Consider the following 19256-nt stretch of genomic DNA (forward strand, 5'->3'; position numbering starts at 1 on the left):
ATCGTGTCCATTGAAAGATAGGTTCCAATATTTTAACTCTTAATAAGTGGAGGATATCAGTGTCGACTACGAAGTGTCAACTTAATATGTGTTTAAGCTGGTTCCCCTGGCAGTGTAATGGTTTCATTGAAATTCTGTGGGGAAACATACATTTGGTCTATATTTCTACTTTTAGTAATCCACTAGTGACATAACTTTGGTATTTCCTATTTTAAGTTTTGTACATGGCACTACAGTATAGAGTTTCTGTTAATTCAGTGTTGATATGGAAATTGATGACAAAATTTATAATTCAGTGGTAAATTTCCCCATTTCTATTGCATTTTTTGCATATTTCAAAGAAATATCTGACTTTATTATTTTTTAGAAAATCACTTTTTAATAAATAACAAATTCGAAAATAAATCAAATGTAATGGAATGAAATGATTAGTGCCCGCTATTGTTTTCCACAAAGTTCCAAAGGCAGGTGATTCAAGTAAGAATGAATCTATAACCAACTATGACAGAAAACAGATACTAAAAAGTAATCTCCTTTGGTAAGGACTGCCACAATAAATTGGTTTACAGAAGGCCATAGAACTTTTTGTTTTTTGTTTGTTTGTTTGTTTTGTTTTTTTTTGCGTATGTAGTCAGATGTACTTTTGTATATGTGAAAACACTGTAGAATTTTATTAATTTGACATAAATAACTAAATATTTTCTTTAATGGCATGGAAAAGAACAAACTAATTTTAGATATGTTGTTATAAACCACTATTTCACTCCTCCCCTTCATCATTTCTTATTAAATTTAGGTAATTACATTAGAAGTGTTTTTGTATTGAATTTGATTTGATTACTATTGAACTGATCTTGATAGCATAGAAGAAATAGAGAAGGCATTATCATGATTATTCTGTTCCACATCCACAGTAAGAAACTGCTGAATGCAGTTCAATGAAACTTTCATCACATCATGCCATTGCTTACCTCCTAATTTGCATTTGAATCTGATGCATTTTCATATCTTATATGTTTTTGTATTGGTAAAACTTGAATGATACTATTTCTTCTAACTTCACTATTGTTAGCTCACCTGGCCAAAGGCCATGTGAGCTATTGCCATCACTTAGCGTCTGTCATCGTTGTCATTAACAATTATACAAAACTCTTCTCCTCTGAAACTACTGGACTAATTAGAACCAAACTTGGTATGAATGTTATTTGGGGTATCCTTCGTAGAACTGATGTGGGGATTTTTGATTCGTCAAAAAACATGGCCACTGTTACTAAAAATAGAACATATGGGTCAGACAGTAGTTTTTACATATATCTCCTAAACTGTTAGATTTAGCTGAATTCTGACAGAAGTAAAAGTGTTCAGCATGATAAGATCTATCTCTGGTCAAATTTTAGTTTTAATACGTGAAGCCATGTTGGAGTTCTTGCCCTTTTTCAATGATTTTTCTATTTTTAATTCAAAAATCTTCTCCTCTGACACTACTTGACCAATTGAAACCAAACTTGGTATGAATGTTCCTTGGGGTATCTTGCATAAAACTGATGTGGGGATATTTGATTTGTTGAAAAAAACAAGGCCACCTTTACTAAAAACAGAACATAAGGGTCAGACAGTAATTTTTCACAGATAACCCAAAACTTTTAGGTTTATCCAAATTCTTTCAATAGCGGAAATGATCCATATTATTATTAGGACTACAGAAGTCTTCAGACTCCTTGTAAGAGCCATTGCCCTTGAAAGGGGAAAAATGACTTTTTTTTAATAGTTTTCAGTCAATAAGTAAGATAGATTAAAAGAAATTTTCAATTGTTGAAAAAATCTTGTGATAGTCCTACCAAAGACTTCTTGGGTCAAAATTGTTGGACGACTTCTTGTTTAATTTATTGCCTTTGAAAGGCAAAATTCAAGAAGGTGAGCGATTCAGGCTCCTGGAAGCCTCTTGTTTTATTTGCAGGTTATAATCTGAGAAGAAAAGAAAGCCTGGAAAGGCCAAAATGGTGGAAGGATTATGTTATGTATGATTATCATATTTTTGTATTTATTATTATTGTTAATGAATGAATGTGGTCACATGACAACTAATGTCACTGAATACACCGTGATCCATATTCATGGATATTTGCTTTTTTCAAGTTCCCTTCCAGAAGTTCTGTAGAATTCAAGAAAAAATGCATAATTTTGTTAAAAAAAACCCTTTTTTTCATAACAAGAACATATTTATCTCTTTTTGTAGACCTAAGATCAAGGTTGATTTGCCCCTTTATTGTACAAATCTATTTTTTTTAAATACAAAATCACAGGAAAAAGTACCAAGGTGTTAACTTATAAATATTGTAATCAATATTAAGTTACACCCGTATTATACCAATTTACTTCAAACTTTAGTAAATGATTAAGACAGTTTTCACATAAATCAGTCAATAGGCAATTTTTTATTTGGGTACATACATGTACAGAATTTAATTTTTTCTGAAATGTGTAAATGCTTGCGCAGTGGGTATTGTGCAAAAATGGTCCCGTTTAAGTTTGACAAACATTCAACTATGAATATCTTTATCAGAGGCTAAACCAAAAAAAAAGGTCAAGGGACACAGGCAACTTCACTAGGCATATTAAAGCATGTTGGGCAAGATGGTATTGGGAGCTTGGGTGGCATATTTTATTGGAAACAAAAAAGTAATTCAACATTGAGAATAATGATTGCAAATGTAGGCCATACCTCTTTTAACTCTTCACTTGGATATTGATAAGTAAACCTCTGAATGCTCACAGGATTTTGATGAAACTTTATTTGAAGGTTGGGGATCATATGTAGATGTGCATGAATGAATATAAATATAGGACTCAAAGGCAAGATAGTCTAACTTAAGGGTTTACGTAAGATGTGTGTGAAGAATAATAATTACTGTCAAAAGACTCCAAAGTCAAATAATCCAAATTAAAGTTTTCACATGTTAAAACATTGGAAGCGCAACTCCTCCAAAACTACTTGAGGGATTTTGATGAAACTTTGTTAAAAAGGTTTGGCGTCATTCACGTAGATGTAATTGAAGGACCATAATGACTCTAGGAAGATTCAAAAACAAGTAAATCAAATTTAATCTAATGGCTTTACATGTTAAAGCCTCAAATGCCCATTTTCTCTTAAACCCTTTTAAAAAGGGAATTTAATGAAATTTTATAGGATTTTTTAGCAGTTAATGTGAAATTGTGAAATCCTTCACAAGGATCAAAAAGCTGCAGTGGTAATGGCATTAGGTTTTTCATAGTTATGGGTCCTTTATTTTCATTGTGTACGGGACTAATATTGTACTATTATAGTGTATTTATAACTAAGTGCATGTACCATAGTACATGTATAGGAGTATCATTTCATTGCTTTGAATCACTTATTTATTGTTATTACATATTGCAGAGTGTTAAAAAAGATAAATTTTTAGATTCAACTTGTCAACATATATAATTCTTAAAGTTTCTTTAAATTTAATTGATGTTGTTGACATAGATGTTCATGTGTAGTGTCATTAATTTTACTTGTATTGTAATTTTTGTAATTTTTTTATTTTCTGTAGTGAGCTGCCAAAGAAGAACACAAGACAGAGACGAGGTAGGTTAATACTGAATACTTCTAATAGCTCTGCAGGTACACCTTACATTATGCAAATGTGCCCTCCTTAAAAAAGTAATCAAGGGAACCAAGGTTATAGCGGTAATCAAAAGAATGTAATCCAGGGACAAAGCCCAGACATGGAAAACAGACATACACAACAAAAGAACATAAAGTAACTAAAATCATACATACAAAGTAACAAAAGCAAATGAGCAACTCGGACTCCACTTAAAACTGGGAGCATGGACCAGGGGCACCGGTAGGGTAAGCATTCTCTGCTTTTCTAGAAACACCCGCCGAGTTGCTCATAAAAAGTCAAGTCCGGGGTAGACAAATGAGGAAAGGAAAACTATGACCCGTTGAATAAATCAGTTTTCATGGTGCAGATGGATACGCCACAACAATCCAGGGGTTCATGATGACGACCATAAAACTTCTGTAGTGATGACTTCAATCTTGTAGCAACATAACCCTGTTCCAGAAGCCTATTGTTAGAGTTCTAGCGCGATACAAAAAGTCTGCGTAGTTTTGGTCAATCTTAATCTGACTTAATTAATAATCTCTCTTAGTCACTGAGTTCCATATATGCAAATGATTTACTATACCTGAGGAATTAGTCCACTTAGTTGGTGTCTAACGGTTGAATTTGCAATCATATACTATCCATTATATATGAAATTAGTAAAATCAAGTTTAGAACAAAGCATTCATGTATGACAGCTGAGACATATCTTTGTGATAACAGTTTATATACATTTTAAATGATAAAAATATGACACTTCTTTCAGCAGAAATATTTTGAAAAATTGATTGTCATTTTTTTTAATTTTATTTTATTTTTTTTTTATTTATTTTATTATTATTTTTTTTAATCAAAGTATAATCAAAGGATGAGAGAATGACACTACAGTACCTTTTGAACATTTTCATAGTGAAGTTTGTCTGGGCCTATTTTGTTGTATGTGCATGATATAGTACGTGTATTTAGTTTGTTGTTCAATTAATCATGGTGTGTTATGAGATAAGACATTCATGTCTGTCAAAAAGATCTTCTTAAAGAATTGGCTATTAAACTGATTCCAGGAATGTAGGAATCAGAATTATTAATCTGTCGAACCACCATTACCATTTTGTATAATCATTATATTTGGAGTTTATTTCTTTAAAAGAAGTTACGACAAAAGAGGGATTAATCTAAATCATTTTTTAGCTCACCTGACCATAGGCCATGTGAGCTATAGCCGTCACTCAGCATCCGTCATCATTGTTAACAATTTCTTCAAACATGTTCTGCTCTGATATTGAATGGATTTGGATGAAACTTAAGATGTCTGTTCCTTAGTATCCTGCTCAAAATGACTGTTTAGATTTCTGATCAGTTAAAAATACATGGCCGTCATTACTAAAACTAGAACATAGTGATCAGACAACAGATTTTTGCATATATATCTCAAAAATCTTTAGGTTTAACCAAATTCTGTTTCCGGTAAAAGTATTCAACGTGATGATCTATCTGTTGTCAAATTTTGGTGAAAATCTGTTAACCAATGTTGGAGTTATATCTCTTTTCGGCCGTTTTTTGCTGTTTTTGGTGTTTTTGATGTTTTTAATTTCAAAAATCTTCTCCTCAGAAACTACCATTCAGATTTCAATGAAAGTAGGTATTTTTGTTTTTAGGGTATCCTGCACAATATGACTGTTTCGATTTTTTGATTGGTAAAAAAACATGGCAGCCATTACTAAAAATAGAATATAGGGGTCAGAAGGTAGTTTTTTTGCTTATATCTCCAAAACTGTTAGGTTCAGCCAATATCTTTTAAATTGCTGAAATTATCCTTATTATGAGGCCTAAAAGGTCTCCAGGAGTCAAAGTTGTCAGACAACTCTTTGTAAGAGTTATTGCCCTTGAGAGGTAAAAAATAACTTCTTTTTTTTTTTACAGTTTTCAGCGACTATCTTGAAAACTATGATAGGTAGAATGGAACTTTCAATTGCTGAAATGATTCTTATTATAAGGCCTACAAAAGTCTCCAGGGATCAAGGTTGTCAAACGACTCCATGTAGCAGTCATTGCCCTTGAAAGGCCAAAAAATTAAGTTTTTAGCAGTTTTTAGTCAGTATCTAGAAAACTATAATAGATGGAATGAAACTTTCAATTGATGAAATTAGCCAATATAATAAATCCTACTAAAGTCTTCATGCAGTCAAAATTGAATAGGTATTTGAATAGATATTTAGTATATTGTCTTCATGATGACTTGCTTAACATCTCCACTTCTTTGGTTCCTTACTTATCTTTTAATTGTTTACCAATTAGCTAGGTAATTTTTTAGATAGGGCATAATGGAGATTTTTGTAACAGATATCTGAGCTTTTGCCAGAGGGAATGCTTAGGGATTTGGTATATTAATTTTGATGACAACCAAAAGATAAGTGGGGAAATAGAAAGTCAATGAATAAACAAGAGAACTTTGTATACATCCATTTCTTATATGTTATTATCTGGAACTCTATAAACTTGGTATCATATCCCAAAACAAAACAAGCAATTAACAATAAAAAAAAATTAATTATGTATCAAGACTTTCACTATCCTCTGTTCTATTTTTCAGCTCGTCGTTGAATGCCCGAGATTGATGGTACATGTATTGTGTAATAGATTAAAGGACAAATGAACTTTGGACCTATTTTATTTATATGAAAACAAAAAAAAAACAAAAAATATATTATAAATTAATGAAAAAATTACAAAAAAAACAAAAATACAAAAAAAGTTGTTGTGTAATATTTATTCTGTATATTTTTTGTATTTCCTGATTTGTATATATATTTGATAATGGCAATAATGTGTAAATATCCTTTTTTCATCACTATCTTTTTTCTGTTTTTCTCTTGGTTGCAACTTGTGTTGTCTTTTATTTATTAAAAAAAAAACAAAAAACATATCAATAAATTATTTAAAAAAAATTACAAAAAAACAAAAAAACAATAAAAAAAAGTTACTGTATAATATGTATTTTGTATATAAATGTTTTAATGTGTGCTAGTTTCATTAGTGTGTGGTTTCCTATTTAAAAAAAAATCTGGTCTTATAATGGTTTAATCTTATTAAACTTTCATTTATTCATTATAACTTTAGTAATACTTACCCCAAAAAATATTTATGAAATTATTACACATTGTTTTTAGAATCTCTTTAGTGTTTTTAGGTTTTGGCCTGACCTCTTTTGAAAATAAGTTGTAGAAATGTCAAAAATAGGTGTTATCATTAGAGTCAATAGGAAAAGTTTATTTTGGGTACATTTTTTTATCAAATTCAATGTTTTCTTATTTCTTATAAAAATTCCTGTCTTTATTTTCAATCCAATTTCAGATATCTCTCACATTTTTGGAGTTTTAATGGGTAAAGGGGCCACACACTAAAAAAAGCATTTTTTATTTTGTTTCCAATTTGATTTAAAAAAAAATCGTGAATTCCTTATAAAAATCTGTGCCTTTAGTCAACCAGTGTTCTGCTTTCTTTTACATTTTTGGAGTTTTGAAGGGTGGGGGGGGGGGGGAAGGAGGGTCAGTGGGGCAACAACCATAAAGCAAAACCTTTTTTTCACCTTTAATTATATTTCAAATTTTGTACTCTATGCTAACCAGTTGTTATGTCCTTATTGAACTTTGCTTAGGTCAAAAACTTTAACTGTGTCCCAAATAATTAGAATTCAATATGCTGTGGTCATATAATGCTGCACACTGTAATATTTACTCACAGTAATTCTAGTTTACATTTAGCTTTTTATGCTTCATTGTGCCATTTTATGGGGCTGTTCCTTTATAATATTTATTTCCAGACTAGGCCAGACCATTGTGATCTTGACAAATTAATTTTTATATCTAATAATTTCTTTTGCCCCTCATTGATGGTGTAACTTATTCAAAGGTCCTTATTAACAAGTTTTTACACAAAGGAAATCTACAAAATATTGCTGTATGGATAAAATTGGTTTAAGCTAATTTCAGGCTGAACTTGTATAAGGGAGTAAACAATGACAAGAGATTGGGAAACTTTAGCTGTTTTTGTTTGCACAAAATTTAAGTTTTTAGTGTAGAAGAAATGGCTGAGTACTTCCAAATATTACGAGTGATCTCAAAGTATGTAAACCTGCTACATCTGAAGATTTTACCTTGTCAACTATATCATTAGTAATCACAGGGTAATATCGGAGGAAGTAGCAGCCAGTAGTAATAGTCTTTTATGCTCTCTTTGTTGAGTTTAGCTTGATCTAACACTGATATTCCTTTATGATTTTTTAAAAGTTATTTTTCGATTTACCATATTACTTTATGATTTTTTAAAAGTTGTTTTTCAATTTACCATATTCCTTTGTCTTGATTTTGTTAATGTTGTTTTTCGATTTACCATATTCCTTTGTTTTGATTTTGTTGAAGTTGTTTTTCGATTTACCATATTCCTTTGTTTTGATTTTGTTAAAGTTGTTTTTCGATTTACCATATTCCTTTGTTTTGATTTTGTTAAAGTTGTTTTTCAATTTACCATATTCCTTTGTTTTGATTTTGTTAATTTGTTTTAAAGTTATAATTTTACATCTCTACATAATTCTCTCAGTCAGAATCCTATAAAGTTTGCAGAATGAATTTAAGTTATAACTATCTGTAATTATTTTTCTCTTAATTGATCTTTTTTTGTGGAAAAGAGGGTGGGTGATTAAGGTAGAGCTAGAATTACTGTGCAGTAGAAACGTGTATAACAGTTTTTTTCTGATTTATTATAGCCTTTTGTCATTTATACCTATTTTTATTATAATCTCTGATGTCTGTTTTTATGCAACCAAAGAAAAATATTGTACAATTGTTTATTGGTATGATGCTGAAGTCTGCATTGTCTTCCATGGACACTTGGTTTTCATCCTTTAACATGCATATTACTGGGTTGATCTTTTTAAAATTGAATAGTAAATTTTCTATACACAAAAGGAAGGTTGGTATTGATTTAGGGGGTTTAGAAATAGGTGCTAATAAGAAGAGTTAAAAGGGGTCAAAGGGGCCACATCTTGATTTACTTATTTTGATCTGATTGCAATTTTCGTTTCATTCCTTATTTATCCCATTTAGTTTCAAATTCTGTGCTATATTGTGTCAAAAACCAGTTATGTCCATAATAAGCTGTAAGTCTGTGTTTAAGTTGTCAAAAACTAATATTGTGTCCACACTTGCCCAAACTGTCCATGGTTTGACCGCTAGTTGTATCATGCTGTGTTAAGTGAACATCATTATTGCCAATTGTCAATTCTATATACCTGTTGTAATTATGATTGTTAGTTCTATGTACCTGTTGTTATTATGATTGTTAATGTCTGTTTTTATACACCTGTCAAAGACAGGATGTATTATGGTATACCGTTGTCCGCCCGTTGTCTGCCCGTTTTCCACACTTTGGACAATAACTCAGAAACACTTTCACCAACTTAAATGAAACTTTGGTCGATTGTTCATATTTATTGATGTAAGCTCCTTTCAATTTTATAAATTTCAGATTTTTCATTTCCATGTTATGATTTTTTTCCGTTAAAAAATGGGGGGTTTTCAACGTTTTGGACAATAACTTAAAATCACTTTAACGAACTTTTCTGAAACTTTGGTGAATTTTTCATCTCCAGTGAAATAAGTTCCCTTTCGATTTTTATAAATTTCAGATGTTTTGTTTCCATGTTATGGATCTTTCTACTTAAAAAATGGGGGGTTTTCAAATCTTTGGACAATAACTCAAAAACACTTTCACCAACTTAAATGAAACCATGGTCAATTGTTCATATTTATTGATGTAAGCTCCCTTTCAATTTTTATAAATTTCAGATTTTTCGTTTTGGTGTTATGAATTTTTTTCCTTAAAAAATGGGGGGTTTTCAACTTTTTGGACAATAACTTAAAATCACTTTAACCAACTTTTCTGAAACTTTGGTGAATTTTTCATCTCCAGTGAAATAAGTTCCCTTTCGATTTTTATAAATTTCAGATTTTTTGTTTCCATGTTATGAATCTTTCTACTTAAAAAATGGGGGGTTTTCAAATCTTTGGACAATAACTCAGAAACACTTTCACCAACTTAAATGAAACCATGGTCAATTGTTCATATTTATTGATGGAAGCTCCCTTTCAATTGTTATAAATTTTTCAGATTTTTCATTTCCATGCTATGAATTTTTTTCCTTAAAAAAAAGGGGGTTTTCAACTTTTTGGACAATAACTTAAAATCACTTTAACCAATTTTTCTGAAACTTTGGTGAATTTTTCATCTCCAGTGAAATAAGTTCCCTTTCAATTTTTATAAATTTCAGATTTTTTGATTCCATGTTATGAATCTTTTTACTTAAAAAATGGGGGGTTTTCAAATTTTTGGACAATAACTCAAAAACACTTTCACCAAATTAAATGAAACTTGTGGGGGAGGGTATTTATAAGGGCAAGTTAAAAGGGCAACGGGTGTATCATGCGCTTAAAGTGCAGCTGTTTATTGATGATTGTTAGTTCTATATACCTGTTGTTATTGATGATTGTTAGTTCTATATACCTGTTTTTATTATGATTGTTAATGTCTGTTTTTATACACCTGTCAAAGACAGGATGTATTATGGTATACCGTTGTCTGCCCGTTGTCTGCTCGTTTTCCATACTTTGGACAATAACTCAGAAACACTTTCACCAACTTAAATGAAACCATGGTCAATTGTTGATATTTATTGATGTAAGCTCCCTTTCAATTGTTATAAATTTTATAGATTTTTCATTTCCATGTTATGAATTTTTTTCCTTAAAAAATGGGGGGTTTTCAACTTTTTGGGCAATAACTTAAAATCACTTTAAATTTTTCATCTCCAGTGAAATAAGTTCCCTTTCGATTTTTATAAATTTCAGAATGGGGGTTTTCAAATCTTTGGACAATAACTCAAAAACACTTTCACCAACTTAAATGAAACCATGGTCAATTGTTGATATTTATTGATGTAAGCTCCCTTTCAATTGTTATAAATTTTCAGATTTTTCATTTCCATGTTATGAATTTTTTTCCTTAAAAAATGGGGGGGTTTTCAACTTTTTGGACAATAACTTAAAATCACTTTAAATTTTTCATCTCCAGTGAAATAAGTTCCCTTTCGATTTTTATAAATTTCAGATTTTTTGTTTCCATGTTATGGATCTTTTTACTTAAAAAATGGGGGTTTTCAAATCTTTGGACAATAACTCAAAAACACTTTCACCAACTTAAATGAAACCATGGTCAATTGTTGATATTTATTGATGTAAGCTCCCTTTCAATTGTTATAAATTTTTCAGATTTTTTATTTCCATGTTATGAATTTTTTTCCTTAAAAAATGGGGGGTTTTCAACTTTTTGGACAATAACTTAAAATCACTTTAACCAACTTTTCTGAAACTTTGGTAAATTTTTCATCTCCAGTGAAATAAGTCCCTTTCAATTTTTATAAATTTCAGATTTTTCGTTTCTGTCTTATGAATCTTTTTACAAAAAAAGGGGGGATTTTCAAGTTTTTGGACAAGAACTCAAATACACTTTCACCAACTTCAATGAAACTTTGTTCAATTGTTCATATTTATTGATGTGAGCTCCCTTTTAATTTTTATAAATTTCAGATTTTTCTTTTCTGTGTTATGAATTTTTTGTGTTATGAATATAAAAGATACTTGGTAACCTTTTCAGAAACTAGATAGAAATGTATGGGTGAAATATCAACAAACTTAGTTAAAATTGAGTTAGCCTTGATAGTGCCAAATTTTTTGTGCATTTTTTATTTACTTTTTTTGGGGTGAGGGTATTTATAAGGGCAAGTTAAAAGGGCAACGGGCGTATCATGCGCTTAAAATGCAGCTGTTTATTGATGATTGTTAATTCTACGTATCTGTTGTTATTATGAACTCTGATGTCTGTTTATTGATAATTGTTAGTTCTATTTACCTCTTGTTATTTTGATTTCTGATGTCTGTATATGATGATTGTTAGTTCTATAGGGTATGCAAGTCTCATTCTAGTTTCATTTTGTTTACCAGAATTTCTGATGTAGAAAGTATTGAAAACTAAAGACCGATTTGCATTTTATTGTTTACTTCTGGGTTCTTGAAATGTGTGTAACATTTCAAAATCTTCTATGTGTTTTTTTTTTCTCAATACCTTTATCATGTAGAAATAGATATTTGTCCTTTTTTTATTGGCATTTTTTACACAAAAAGATGTTTTGCCCTTAACACTGATCTCAGTGCTCTCTAAAAGACAAATCCCCATGCTTTTGAATGGTAGACTAGAACCCATTCTCGTGAAACCACAGTGTCAAATGACGAGACTTACATGCCCTATATATCTGTTGTTATTATGACCTCTGATGTCTGTTTATGATGATTGTTAGTTCTATATATCTGTTGTTATTATGACCTCTGATGTCTGTTTATGATGATTGTTAGTTCTATATACCTGTTGTTATTGATGATTTTTAGTTCTATATACCTGTTGTTATTGATGATTGTTAGTTCTATATACCTGTTGTTATTGATGATTGTTAGTTCTATATACCTGTTGTTATTGATGATTGTTAGTTCTATGTACCTGTTGTTATTATGATTGTTAATGTCTGTTTTTATACACCTGTCAAAGACAGGATGTATTATGGTATACCGTTGTCTGTCCGTTTTCCATACTTTCGACAATAACTCAGAAACACTTTCACCAACTATAATGAAACTTTGGTCGATTGTTCATATTTATTGATGTAAGCTCCTTTTCAATTGTTATAAATTTTTCAGATTTTTCATTTCCATGTTATGAATTTTTTTCCTTAAAAAATGGAGGGTTTTCAACTTTTTGGACAATAACTTAAAATCACTTTAACCAATTTTTCTGAAACTTTGGTAAATTTTTCATCTCCAGTAAAATAAGTTCCCTTTCAATTTTTATAAATTTCAGATTTTTTGTTTCCATTTTATGAATCTTTTTACTTAAAAAATGGGGGGTTTTCAAATTTTTGGACAATAACTCAAAAACACTTTCACCAAATTAAATGAAACTTGTGGGGGAGGGTATTTATAAGGGCAAGTTAAAAGGGCAACGGGTGTATCATGCGCTTAAAGTGCAGCTGTTTATTGATGATTGTTAGTTCTATATTCCTGTTGTTATTGATGATTGTTAGTTCTATATACCTGTTGTTATTGATGATTGTTAGTTCTATATACCTGTTTTTATTATGATTGTTAATGTCTGTTTTTATACACCTGTCAAAGACAGGATGTATTATGGTATACCGTTGTCTGCCCGTTGTCTGCTCGTTTTCCATACTTTGGACAATAACTCAGAAACACTTTCACCAACTTAAATGAAACTTTGGTCGATTGTTCATATTTATTGATGTAAGCTCCCTTTCGATTTTTATAAATTTCAGATTTTTTGTTTCCATGTTATGAATCTTTTTACTTAAAAAATGGGGGTTTTCAAATCTTTGGACAATAACTCAAAAACACTTTCACCAACTTAAATGAAACCATGGTCAATTGTTCATATTTATTGATGTAAGCTCCCTTTCAATTGTTATAAATTTTTCAGATTTTTCATTTCCATGTTATGAATTTTTTTCCTTAAAAAATGGGGGGTTTTCAACTTTTTGGACAATAACTTAAAATCACTTTAACCAACTTTTCTGAAACTTTGGTGAATTTTTCATCTCCAGTGAAATAAGTCCCTTTCAATTTTTATAAATTTCAGATTTTTCGTTTCTGTCTTTTGAATCTTTTTACAAAAAAAAGGGGGGGATTTTCAAGTTTTTGGACAAGAACTCAAATACACTTTCACCAACTTCAATGAAACTTTGTTCAATTGTTCATATTTATTGATGTAAGCTCCCTTTCAATTGTTATAAATTTTTCAGATTTTTCATTTCCATGTTATGAATTTTTTTCCTTAAAAAATGGCGGGTTTTCAACTTTTTGGACAATAACTTAAAATCACTTTAACCAACTTTTCTGAAACTTTGGTGAATTTTTCATCTCCAGTGAAATAAGTCCCTTTCAATTTTTATAAATTTCAGATTTTTCGTTTCTGTCTTTTGAATCTTTTTACAAAAAAAAAGGGGGGATTTTCAAGTTTTTGGACAAGAACTCAAATACACTTTCACCAACTTCAATGAAACTTTGTTCAATTGTTCATATTTATTGATGTGAGCTCCCTTTCAGTTGTTATAAATTTTTCAGATTTTTCATTTCCATGTTATGAATTTTTTTCCTTAAAAAATGGCGGGTTTTCAACTTTTTGGACAATAACTTAAAATCACTTTAACCAATTTTTCTGAAACTTTGGTGAATTTTTCATCTCCAGTGAAATAAGTCCCTTTCAATTTTTATAAATTTCAGATTTTTCGTTTCTGTCTTATGAATCTTTTTACAAAAAAAAGGGGGGATTTTCAAGTTTTTGGACAAGAACTCAAATACACTTTCACCAACTTCAATGAAACTTTGTTCAATTGTTCATATTTATTGATGTGAGCTCCCTTTCAATTGTTATAAATTTTTCAGATTTTTCATTTCCATGTTATGAATTTTTTTCCTTAAAAAATGGGGGGTTTTCAACTTTTTGGACAATAACTTAAAATCACTTTAACCAACTTAAATGAAACTTTGTTCAATTGTTCATACTTATTGATGTAAGGTCCCATTTAATTTTTATAAATTTCAGATTTTTCTTTTCTGTGTTATGAATATAAAAGATACTTGGTAACCTTTTCAGAAACTAGATAGAAATGTATGGGTGAAATATCAACAAACTTAGTTAAAATTGAGTTAGCCTTGATAGTGCCAAATTTTTTGTGCATTTTTTATTTACTTTTTTTGGGGTGAGGGTATTTATAAGGGCAAGTTAAAAGGGCAACAGGCGTATCATGCGCTTAAAATGCAGCTGTTTATTGATGATTGTTAGTTCTACGTATCTGTTGTTATTATGAACTCTGATGTCTGTTTATTGATAATTGTTAGTTCTATTTACCTCTTGTTATTTTGATTTCTGATGTCTGTATATGATGATTGTTAGTTCTATAGGGTATGCAAGTCTCATTCTAGTTTCATTTTGTTTACCAGAATTTCCGATGTAGAAAGTATTGAAAACTAAAGACCGATCTGCATTTTATTGTTTACTTCTGGGTTCTTGAAATGTGTGTAACATTTCAAAATCTTCTATGTGTTTTTTTTTCTCAATACCTTTATCATGTAGAAATAGATATTTGTCCTTTTTTATCGGTATTTTTTTACACAAAAAGATGTTTTGCCCTTAACACTGATCTCAGTGCTCTCTAAAAGACAAATCCCCATGCTTTTGAATGGTAGACTAGAACCCATTCTCGTGAAACCACAGTGTCATATGACAAGACTTACATGCCCTATATATCTGTTGTTATTATGACCTCTGATGTCCGTTTATGATGACTGTTCAATATACCTGTTGTTGTTATGACCTCTGATGTCCGTTTATGATGACTGTTCTATATATCTGTTGTTATTATGACCTGTGATGTCTGTTTATGATGATTGTTAGTTCTATATACCTGTTGTTATTGATGATTGTTAGTTCTATATACCTGTTGTTATTGATGATTGTTAGTTCTATGTACCTGTTGTTATTATGATTGTTAATGTCTGTTTTTATACACTGTCAAAGACAGGATGTATTATGGTATACCGTTGTCCGCCCGTTGTCTGCCCGTTTTCCATACTTTGGACAATAACTCAGAAACACTTTCACCAACTATAATGAAACTTTGGTCGATTGTTCATATTTATTGATGTAAGCTCCCTTTCAATTGTTATAAATTTTTCAGATTTTTCATTTCCATGTTATGAATTTTTTTCCTTAAAAAATGGGGGGTTTTCAACTTTTTGGACAATAACTTAAAATCACTTTAACCAATTTTTCTGAAACTTTGGTGAATTTTTCATCTCCAGTAAAATAAGTTCCCTTTTAATTTTTATAAATTTCAGATTTTTTGTTTCCATTTTATGAATCTTTTTACTTAAAAAATGGGGGGTTTTCAAATTTTTGGACAATAACTCAAAAACACTTTCACCAAATTAAATGAAACTTGTGGGGGAGGGTATTTATAAGGGCAAGTTAAAAGGGCAACGGGTGTATCATGCGCTTAAAGTGCAGCTGTTTATTGATGATTGTTAGTTCTATATACCTGTTGTTATTGATGATTATTAGTTCTATATACCTGTTGTTATTGATGATTGTTAGTTCTATATACCTGTTTTTATTATGATTGTTAATGTCTGTTTTTATACACCTGTCAAAGACAGGATGTATTATGGTATACCGTTGTCTGCCCGTTGTCTGCTCGTTTTCCATACTTTGGACAATAACTCAGAAACACTTTCACCAACTTAAATGAAACTTTGGTCGATTGTTCATATTTATTGATGTAAGCTCCCTTTCGATTTTTATAAATTTCAGATTTTTTGTTTCCATTTTATGAATCTTTTTACTTAAAAAATGGGGGGTTTTCAAATTTTTGGACAATAACTCAAAAACACTTTCACCAAATTAAATGAAACTTGTGGGGGAGGGTATTTATAAGGGCAAGTTAAAAGGGCAACGGGTGTATCATGCGCTTAAAGTGCAGCTGTTTATTGATGATTGTTAGTTCTATATACCTGTTGTTATTGATGATTATTAGTTCTATATACCTGTTGTTATTGATGATTGTTAGTTCTATATACCTGTTTTTATTATGATTGTTAATGTCTGTATTTATACACCTGTCAAAGACAGGATGTATTATGGTATACCGTTGTCTGCCCGTTGTCTGCTCGTTTTCCATACTTTGGACAATAACTCAGAAACACTTTCACCAACTTAAATGAAACTTTGGTCGATTGTTCATATTTATTGATGTAAGCTCCCTTTCAATTTTTATAAATTTCAGATTTTTCGTTTCGGTGTTATGAATTGTTTTCCTTAAAAAATGGGGGGGGGGGGGGGTTTCAAGTTTTTGGACAATAACTTAAAATCACTTTAACCCAACTTTTCTGAAACTTTGGTGAATTTTTCATCTCCAGTGAAATAAATTCCCTTTTGATTTTTATAAATTTCAGATGTTTTGTTTCCATGTTATGAATCTTTCTACTTAAAAAATGGGGGGTTTTCAAATCTTTGGACAATAACTCAAAAACACTTTCACCAACTTAAATGAAACCATGGTCAATTGTTCATATTTATTGATGTAAGCTCCCTTTCAATTGTTATAAATTTTTCAGATTTTTCATTTCCATGTTATGAATTTTTTTCCTTAAAGATGGGGGTTTTTCAAGTTTTTGGACCATCACTTTAACCAACTTAAATGAAACTTTGTTCAATTGTTCATACTTATTGATGTAAGGTCCCTTTTAATTTTTATAAATTTCAGATTTTTCTTTTCTGTGTTATGAATATAAAAGATACTTGGTAACCTTTTCAGAAACTAGATAGAAATGTATGGGTGAAATATCAACAAACTTAGTTAAAATTGAGTTAGCCTTGATAGTGCCAAATTTTTTGTGCATTTTTTATTTACTTTTTTTGGGGTGAGGGTATTTATAAGGGCAAGTTAAAAGGGCAACGGGCGTATCATGTGCTTAAAATGCAGCTGTTTATTGATGATTGTTAGTTCTATTTACCTCTTGTTATTTTGATTTCTGATGTCTGTATATGATGATTGTTAATTCTATAGGGTATGCAAGTCTCGTTCTAGTTTCATTTTGTTTACCTGAATTTCCAACGTAGAAAGTATTGAAAACTGAAGACCGATCTGCATTGTATTGTTTACTTCCGGGTTCTCGAAACGCTGTGTAACATTTCAAAATCTTCTATGTCTTTTTTTTTTCTCAATACCTTTATCATGTAGAAATAGATATTTGTCCTTTTTTATCGGTATTTTTTTACACAAAAAGATGTTTTGCCCTTAACACTGAACTCAATACTCTCTAAAAGACAAATCCCCATGCTTTTGAATGGTAGACTAGAACCCATTCTCGTGAAACCACAGTGTCATATGACAAGACTTACATGCCCTATATATCTGTTGTTATTATGACCTCTGATGTCTGTTTATGATGACTGTTCTATATACCTGTTGTTGTTATGACCTCTGATGTCTGTTTATGATGACTGTTCTATATATCTGTTGTTATTATGGCCTCTGATGTCTGTTTATGGTGATTGTTAGTTCTATATGTCTGTTGTTATTATGACCTCTGATGACCTGTTTCTGATGACTGTTCAAACATTGTAGATACAACTACTAAACTGCTCTTTAGATTTTGAAGTAAATTAAGGGAAGGTTGGGCAAACATTTTAGATATGTATAAAAGTAATATTGTTACTATAAAAGGGCTTTGAAGGGAGATAAGATAATTTAAATAACCTTTTAAACCTCATGAAAGCAACTCCTCCTACACTGCTAAATGGATCTTGATGAAATTTTTTAGGGTGGTTTGGTTTTGTACATGTTTGTAGATGTGCATGAAGGAAAATAATTACTGTTAAATGACTCCAAACAGAGGTTATCCTCCAAACAGAGGTCATCCACCAAACAGAGGTTATCCAACAAGCATTTTTTAGTTTAAGTCCATCTGAAGCAGGGAGTTTTTCATTTTGAGTTTTTTTCACAGTATTGTGGTATTTCTAGTTTTTAATATCCCTGATAGCTAGGTATGATGATTTTTAGAATAATTTTAAATTAGAAATTTAAACATTTGGTCATCAGTGTTTTTTTTTATATAAAAAATCCTTTTCCTTTTACTTTTGAGAATAATGAGTTTGTTTATTGTTTGTTATTTTACAGAAGTTATGGCCCTTGGACTGAATTTAAAGTTCTCCACACTTTTTTTTGCAATGCCTTTACTAATTGATTTTATTTTTTATATGCAGTCTATGAGAAGTTACAGATTAAATTGGTAGGGGACATTAGAACGCTGTTCTTCTATTTCCTGATATTCCAGCACATGCTCTAAAACAAAAATTTTTGAAATTGAAAAAAATATTTTTACCTTTAATACTACTGAAAGATATAAAACTGTTCAGTTTGTTTTATCGGAAATTTAAGCATTTTGTTTTTATATTTTTTATTCAAAGGCCAACTATTTTTCTTTTCTTTTAGAAAATTGCAAAGTTGTATTCGGCAGCAGTTATAATATTTTGTTATCTATTTTTGTTTTGTTTTAAACATAAATTTTTATTGTTTCCTTTTAGGATAACGAACTATATAAAAACTGCTCAGTTTCATTGCCAGTGATTTCATAATTTGATTATCTCTATTTTTCCTAAAAACACAAAAAAATGCATAACAACAAGTAGTAGTCATTTTAGACTTGCAAAATATATACTTCACCAAACAGAAGTAGTGAAATCCCACTTATCCATCCATCTTTCCCTTACCTCTGACAGAGAAATTGGGACAAAGTATTGGTGTTTGTCTGTCTGTCCATTTGTCCATCTGTCAATCACACTTGTAGAAACTGCAGAATGGACTTATTTCATTTTTTTAGGATTGTGAGGCACCATGCTTATAGTTCACCATACTGACATTTTAATATGACAATTTTACGAGAG

General features: G+C 30.4%; 1 protein-coding gene across 1 annotated transcript in view; it reads left to right on the forward strand.

Annotated features, from left to right (window-relative positions):
- The window catches only part of LOC148598943 (uncharacterized), a 52641-nt gene extending 46314 nt beyond the window's left edge, over positions 1–6327 (forward strand). Inside the window, exons 13-15 of the mRNA XM_088561954.1 lie at positions 1958–2018; positions 3576–3610; positions 6226–6327. Coding sequence (XP_088418080.1) covers positions 1958–2018; positions 3576–3610; positions 6226–6236 — 107 coding nt within the window. The 3' untranslated portion in view covers positions 6237–6327. The remainder of the gene's footprint in view (positions 1–1957; positions 2019–3575; positions 3611–6225) is intronic.
- The last annotated feature ends 12929 nt before the right edge of the window (positions 6328–19256 follow it).

The sequence above is a fragment of the Perna viridis genome, chromosome 14 (genome assembly GCF_037379345.1).
Source record: "Perna viridis isolate PV_CMFRI_1.1 ecotype Kerala chromosome 14, ASM3737934v1, whole genome shotgun sequence".
In the NCBI taxonomy this organism is placed as follows: domain Eukaryota; kingdom Metazoa; phylum Mollusca; class Bivalvia; order Mytilida; family Mytilidae; genus Perna; species Perna viridis.